At 37.9% G+C, this 8102-nt stretch overlaps 1 protein-coding gene across 1 annotated transcript; it reads right to left on the reverse strand.

Moving 5' to 3' along the window:
• Positions 1-2512: 2512 nt before the first annotated feature.
• Positions 2513-4497, reverse strand: LOC138338526 (uncharacterized). Its single transcript, XM_069289496.1, has 2 exons — positions 3343-4497; positions 2513-2794 (listed from the first exon to the last, which is right to left on the reverse strand). The coding sequence occupies exons 1-2, from the start codon at positions 4495-4497 to the stop codon at positions 2513-2515; spliced, it is 1437 nt and encodes a 478-aa protein (XP_069145597.1).
• Between the last annotated feature and the right edge of the window lie 3605 nt (positions 4498-8102).

An 8102-nucleotide genomic window follows, 5' to 3' on the forward strand; every position in this document is an offset into this window, starting at 1 on the left:
AATCAAACATATTGAATTTCTTCAGCAGCTCTTTGATATACTTCTCCTGGCATATTGAAATCCCATTTGATGATTGCTTGATTTGCAGCTCCAGGAAGAATGTCAACTCACCCATCATACTCATTTCAAACTCCCTTCCCATCAGTGATAAGAATTCTTCACAGAGATGTTCTGAAGTAGCTCAAAAAATTATGTCATCCACATAGACTTGAATGATAAGCAATTCTTGTTCTCTTTTTAATAAGAATAAGGTATTGTCTATCTTGCCTCTTTTGAAACCATTCTTCAGCAGAAACTTTGACAACCTTTCATACCATGCTCTTGGAGCTTGTTCAGACCATATAGTGCCTTATTCAATGTGAACACATGATTTGGTAGCTCTGAATCTTCAAAACCAGGAGGTTGCTTGACATATACCTCCTCTTTGAGATCTCCATTCAGAAATGCACTCTTCACATCCATTTGATATAGCTTGAACCCCATAAAAGCAGCAAAAGCTATTAAGATTCTAATAGCTTCCATTCTGGAAACAGGTGCAAAAGTCTCATCATAGTCAATTCCTTCTTCTTGATTGTATCCTTGCACCACCAGCCTGGATTTATTTCTAGTAATCACTCCGTTTTCATCAAGTTTGTTTCTGAATACCTACCTAGTTCCTATCATTGTTCTGCCTTCAGGTCAAGGAACCAGGTACCATACCTTACTTCTTTCAAACTGATGGAGTTCTTCTTGCATAGAATTGATCCAGTCTGCATCACCTAATGCTTCTTTAACATTCTTAGTCTCAATGGATGATATGAATGCTGAGAACGCAACTAGATTTCTTGTTTTTGATCTAGTTTGAATTCCAAAATTCAAGTGAGAAATGAGATTATCAAGAGGATGTGATGAACTATGCTTCCATCCTGACTTTGCAGCAGACTGATTTGGCAGATCAGCATAATCTTCTTCGTCAAGAGTGACATCATCTTATGGGGAGTCTGATGTATTCTGGCTGAAGTTTTGAGTAGTACCAGGTACCATGTCATCCTGTTCAACCTCAGCATCCTCTTCAGGTAGACTGTGATTCTGATTATCATTATCATTTTTCAGTTGTTGATCTGCATCAGCTTCAACTCCTTCAATCTTCTTGGATTTGAGCATTTTCAGCACATCATCATCATCATTTGGTCCATCATTCTTCAAGCTTTCATTTTCATCAAAAAAACATGAATGCTTTCTTCAATGCATTGTGTTCGTTTGTTGAATATTCTGTAGGCTTTGCTGGATGAAGAATATCCAACAAATACTCCTTCATCACTTCTGGGATCAAATTTTCCCACATCATCCTTCCCATTATTTAGCACAAAACATCTGCATCCAAATGCTCTAAGATAGCTCAGCATTAGCTTCCTATTGTTGAGCAGTTCATATGGAGTCTTATTCAGCACAGCTCTTATTAGACACCTATTGGTAACATGACATGCTGTGTTAACAGCTTCAACCCAGAAACTTTGAGGAAGATCTGATTCAATAATCATAGTTCTGGTAATGTTCACCAAGGTTCTGTTCCTTCTTTCCACTACTCCATTTTGTTGAGGAGTTTTTGGAGCAGAGAAATTGTGGCTTGTACCATTTTCCATACAGTATCTATCCAGTATTGAGTTTTCAAACTCTGTCCCATGATCAGATCGAATGCTGCAAACAACTTGATTCAATTTAGTTTGAATCATTTTGAAGAATACCACCAGCTCATCAGCTGTATCTGCCTTTGATCTCAGGAATCTCGTCCAGGTATATCTTGAATAGTCATCAACAATTACCAAAATGTACATCTTACCATTTCTGCTTTGAACCTTCAAGGGTCCACAAAGGTCCATATTAAGCAGCTTTAAGGTTCTTGATGATGTTACCTGATTCTTGGGCTTAAATGATGATCTGATTTGCTTTCCTTTAACACAAGCTTCACATATTTTATTTTCAGCAAACTTCATTTTGGGCAAACCTCGGACCAGGTCCTTAGAAATCAGCTTGTTCAATAAAGATGAACTCAAATGTCCCAGCCTACGATGCCAGAGATCAGCATTTTCATTTTGAGCACTAAGACATGTTAAGTCATCTCCATGAGAGATTTCCAAGTTTGCCACATACATATTTTTACTTCTGTGTGCAGTGAGAATTACTTTGTTTGTAGTTAAACTCACCACAGTGCATTTCTCAGAAGTAAACTTGACCTCATTTCCTTTATCACAGATTTGTGACACACTTAGCAAGCTGTACTTCAACCCATCCACATGGTAAACATTGTCAATTGAATCTTCAAGAGATCTTCCTACTTTGCCAACTCCCAAAATGTACCCCTTCTTGCCATCACCAAATGAGACACCTCCTCCTTGGAGGGTCTTGAGTGAGAGGAAGTTCTTTACATCACCAGTCATATGTTTAGAGCAACCACTATCCATATACCAACATTGACTGCTGCTCCTCTCACTCACCTGCACCAAAAATCACTTGTTAAGCTTGGGAACCCATTTCAGCTTGAGTTCCCAGTAGGTAGACAAAGGAGTTTCAGCTTGAGTTCCCAGTAGACAGACAAAGGAGTGATCAGATTGTACTTGGTCCAATATGGTAGATTTTGAAGCTTTCTAACAAAAGACATAGGAGCAGGAACAAATTTTTTCTTTGAAAATCTGTGAGTTGAGACAGGCTCTGTAGTACCAGGTCTCTCTTTTGGTACATTTTGTCTTTCAGCATAATTAGAGTACCTTTCACACGAGTTTCTCCAGCTAACACACTCATTCTTCAAATGTCCATTCTTACCACAATGAAGACACAACAGATTGTCAGACACAAACACATACTTACTGTGAGGATTATAAGGAGGACTTATGTTCAGACTTCCTAGTCCTTTCTTATTGAAATTACTCTGATTTGTCGCATTTGATAGCAACTTTGAGGATTTGGTCCACTTAAGAGATTTTTCAAGTTCTTGCTTAAGTTTCACAATATCCTATTCTAATTTGTTACTCTTTTCAATTGACAGACTAAGATTTGTCTCAGAGTTTTTCAATTTTTCTTGAATTTCAGCTTGCAGACTCTTTGACTTTCCATTCAGCTTTTCAGCTTCTTCAGTAATCTGATACAACTGGTTCTTAAGGTCAGAGTTATTTGACTCTAGAGACACCATTCTTGACATAGTCTCTTCAATTGACCTTTGTTTTTAGTTAAAATTTCAAGTTCAACATTTATGGTATCTCTTTCAGATGTTAACTCTATCACAAAATCTAGCATGACTTTTGCCAAAGTTCTCAATTTTTTAAGAGAATATTTATCCAAGTCATTTTTCATGTCAAGAAGAGTTACCTGATTGTCCTCTTCTTCATTTTCTGTGTGTGCCATGAGAGCAAACATTTCATTGAAGACAGTTTCCTCCTCATGCACAGCAACCATAGATACAACTTTTGGCTCATCAGGATCTTCTGAATCACTTGAAGAATCCCCCCAAGCAGCAAGAGCCCTTTTGACAACCATATCAGCAACAACTTTACGATCTCTGTTACCAAGTACCAGGTCCCTTCTATTTTCTTTGTCACTCCTGTGTTTTTGATGTTCCTTGTTTTCATTCTTGAGCAAAGGACACTCTCTGATGAAGTGCCAAGATTTTCCACACTTGTAGCAAGTATCACCTTGAGCAGCATTTCGAGTCCCATTTGTTCCTCTTTTATAAATTTTGTTTTTCCTCACAATTTTTTGAAATATACTAATGAGATATGCCATATCATCATCATCACTTGAATCTTCATCTGATTTATACTTTAGCATCAATGATTTGTCCTTCTTGGCTTCCTTCTTTGACAAGTCATAGTTTCGATTCATCTCATGTGTTTTCAGATTACCAATCAAAGCATCCATAGTCAGCACCTTCAAGTCCTTGGCTTCTGTAATGGCATCAACTTTGCTCTCCCAAGACTTTGGAAGAATTTGAAGCACTTTCCTGACTTGTTTGTTCATGCTTATAGGTTCACCCAGACTTCGCAGTTCATTTGTAATGGAAGAAAACTTGGTGAACATGTCATGTATTGTTTCTCCTTCCTTCATTTTAAAGTTCTCATATCGTGAGGTAAGCATGTCAATCTTAGATACTTGTTCAGTTCCTTCATGTGCAGTCTTCAAGCAGTCCCAAATTTCCTTAGCAGACTCACAGGCTGACACTCTGTTGTACTTATCAGGTCCTATCCCACAGACCAGAAGAGTTTTAGCTTTGAAACCTTTTTCAATCTTTTTCTTGTCAGCTTCGTCATATTTCTGCCTAGGCTTTGGAACAATAATGGTATTCTCTCCGTCCTTTTCTTCCATCATCGGAACAAATAGTCCATCTAGTACAATATCCCATAACTCGCTGTCTTCAGCCATGAGGTAGTCATGCATTCTAACTTTCCACCAACTGTAAAAATGTCCATTGAAACGAGGAGGTCTGTGTGACGACTGACCTTCTTCCAGGTTAAGTGGAGCTGCCATTCTAGAGCAAATGTCACTTCCTTGGTGTTAACCAAATAGATTGTGCCTGCTCTGATACCACTTGAAAGAAAATGAGCCTTCACTTAACATGTAATGGACCAGGTCCCTTACTACTCTCCAGAAAATTACCAGAAAGTTAAATGCAGTAAAATCAACACAATGATTTTACGTGGAAACCTCCTTGCTTAAGGGAGTAAAACCACGACCAGTCTCACAGGATTTTCAATCGTTTTCACTAATCTTCAAAAGCAAAAGTAAAACACGATTACACCAAACGTAAGAAAGAGTTATCAATCTTACAGTTAAGTAATAGCCCTCTATTGCTTAACAAGCCTAAGTAGAAAACAATCTACCCACTAAGCTATCCCACCTGGACAACCTAAACTTTTAACACAACACACCAAATCCTTTATAGATTCAGGAATGGTTTAAGAACAAGAGAATGTATTCCTAAACAACTAAACGAAAAGCTCCAGATATTGCTATTGTTCTTGGAATAATTCTGCCTTTGCTTTGTGTTAGCTTTTGCAAGAGTTCTTGAAATGTTTTTATCAAGTTGCAAAAACTAAGAAAAAATGTTTAGGAAAGTGACTTTTATATGAGCAAGTCACTTTCCCAAACTTCTTTGCCATTGGCTGGAAGAGTCACACTTTCTGACGCCATCGGGAAGTGTGCACCTATTTTTGTACCGTCTCCAGCTGGCAATCAACTGGCTCCTCATCATGAGAGCCTGGTACCTCTACTAGGTCCCTGAGTTTGTTTCATCTGCAATACTCAAGCAAGAACCCTGCAACATAAGATTAAGAAACTGGCACCAATACAAGGTCCCCAGGTTTGTCAAATCATCAAAACTACAAGTAACATTTCTTAAAGCGATAATCAAACCAGTAAGAATTCATTATCCTGCTCATCACATAATCTAGCTAAGGAATTTGTTTCCTCTCCAAATAGTATGAAATTCTTCAAATATTCAAGTGAGTTCGTGAAGACGAACATAATCTTTAAAGCACTCAAATAAGAGTATTTCATGGTTAATCATACAGAAAAACAACTATTTGAGTGAAATAACAGGTACATTTATACATGTTTGAGTAATCATGTCACGACACAAAATGAGTCGTGAGTGGCACCCACACTTACCTTCTTAGGTGGGCTAACCAACACATCTAAAACCCCAACATATACCAATAGTTCAACTATAAATAATATAAATAATGCGGAAGCTCCAAAAGATACTAAGCAACAAATTTAAATAAGTTTCTAAAGTTTAATACTTATCATCCCCAAAATCTGGAAGTCATCACATCAAGAACATCTATCCTCAAATTACCAAGTCTAAGAGTATTTACGAAAACCAAAATAAGCAAAAAGATGGTCCATGTCCGAAATTCAAAGACATCAAGACGTGAATGAGAGAATCCAGCATGACCTAGAAATAGTAGCTCACCCTGAATTCTGATGTGCTGGGGATTGACTAGACCTTAGGGCAAGTTGAAGTCGATGGTACACTTGCTGCACTACACAAAAGAACAAAGAAGAAAATACAAGTAGGGGTCAGTACAAGGAACACGTACTGAGTAGGTATCATCGGCCAACTCAAAATAGAAACCAATATACATTGAATAATAATATAAAATTAACTACAATACTTAACAGGTGGCAACAACAAACACATGAACCATATACAACAACACCATAGTAGGTGCAACATCAATCACAACACCAAGCACACCTATGAGGACACATGCCTCCACACCATACTTTATTTGGGAAATAGGTTCTTTGAGTTTGAGTATATTAAGTTAATTCAAGATTCCTTTCCGTTAATGTTATCGTGTCGGAACGTGACACTCTGATCCCATATTCCGTGTCGGAACGTGACACTCCGATCCAATTATCTCATTATTTTATTTCAGCAAGCCTTCTTTATTCAAGGCGTCATTTTAATAGAGAGGGTTCAAAATTAGGAATTCAACACTCTCATAATTTAAAGCCAACCACAAACCACACAATCAAAACATACAACAACACAATCAAATACATAGGAGACTCTACAATATCACTCAATACATATCAATCGCTATTTAGAGTTTATCTATCAAATAGAAATAAACCATAGCCTTCCTCCACCGAAGAATCAAAGTCAAGCAACTACTTCTCCAATGCCTTTCCTTTCCTTATTGCCTCCGAACCCTTCCAATCTGTGATCTTGGTAACAAGCTGGTCGGCGGCGCTACGAACAAGAAGAAGAGGGCATGCTGCCTCTCTTTAATATTAAATAATAATAGCAACCCTTATTCTTTAACTAATTAATTAATTTTCATTATTAATTATATAAATGGGTATAAATTATATGGGGATAAATTATGGGTTACTAAATATTAAATTCTACTAATTTTAATGTTATATTCTTTAACCACCAACTAAATAATTTATTAAAAATACCCCATTATTTCTATAATTGTAGTTATGAATAGTCCAAAACACCCATTTAAATCTATCGGAAAAGTATTTTATCAAATAAAAAGCTCTAGTACTCAAAACAACCAAAAGAGTCGTTACAATAGATACCAATTTACCTATCGTTCGTCCTCGAACGATAAAAAAGAAAGGCGAGGGCGAGGAAGAGTACCTGAATCTGTAAAGAGATGTGGATATCTTTCTTGCATATCAACCTCACTCTCCCAAGTGGACTCTTCAACTGTCCGGTTCTTCCACTGAATCTTGATAGATGCAATCTCTTTTGATCTCAACTTGTGGACCTCCATCTCTAGAATAGCAACACGCTCCTCCTCATAAGACAGATTCTCATCAAGAAGAACTGAATCCCAACGAATAATGTAGTTTCCATCACCATGGCATTTTTTCAGCATAGACACATGAAATACCGGGTGCACTCCTGACAGTCCTGGAGGCAAGGCTAATTCATAGGACACCTCCCCCACGCGCTTAAGTACTTCAAATGGTCCGATATTCCTCGGACTAAGCTTACCTCGCTTACCAAACCGCATCACACCTTTCATGGGTGAAACCTTCAGCAAGACTTGCTCACCCTCCATAAAATCCAAGTCTCTAACCTTTCGATATGCATATTCCTTCTGCCTACTCTGAGCTGCTAAAAGCTTTTCTTGAATAAATTTCAGTTTCTCTAATGATTCCCTCAGAAGATCAGTACCCCAAGGTCTAACCTCAAATGCATCAAACCAACCAATGGGGGACCTACATCTCCTCCCATACAATGCCTTAAATGGGGCCATATCAATACTCGAATGATAGCTATTGTTGTACGAAAAATCTGCTAAGGGTAAGAATTTGTCCCAATGACCACCGAATTCTATCCTACATGCACGAAGCATATCGTCCAACACTTGAATCGTTCGCTCAGACTGACCATCGGTCTGAGGGTGAAATGCAGTACTAAGATCCAACCTAGTACCTAATTCAGCATGTAATGTTCTCCAAAACTAAGAAGTAAATCGCGTACCTCTATTTGATATGATGGAAAGTGGAACTCCATGCAATCGAACAATTCCTGAGATGTAGAGTTTGGCTAACTTCTCTGCATTGTAAATCATCTTGACCAGAATGAAGTGAGCCGACTTAGT

This window comes from Solanum lycopersicum, chromosome 9, assembly GCF_036512215.1.
Source record: "Solanum lycopersicum chromosome 9, SLM_r2.1".
Lineage (NCBI taxonomy): Eukaryota > Viridiplantae > Streptophyta > Magnoliopsida > Solanales > Solanaceae > Solanum > Solanum lycopersicum.

Coding starts and splice junctions, on each gene's coding strand:
- LOC138338526 (XM_069289496.1), bottom strand. CDS start 4,497: ATGGCAGCTCCACTTAACCTGGAAGAAGGTCAGTCGTCACACAGACCT. Junction 2,795..3,342: donor ATGAAGAAGAGGACAATCAG/GTAACTCTTCTT, acceptor CATTGTGGTAAG/AATGGACATTTGAAGAATGA.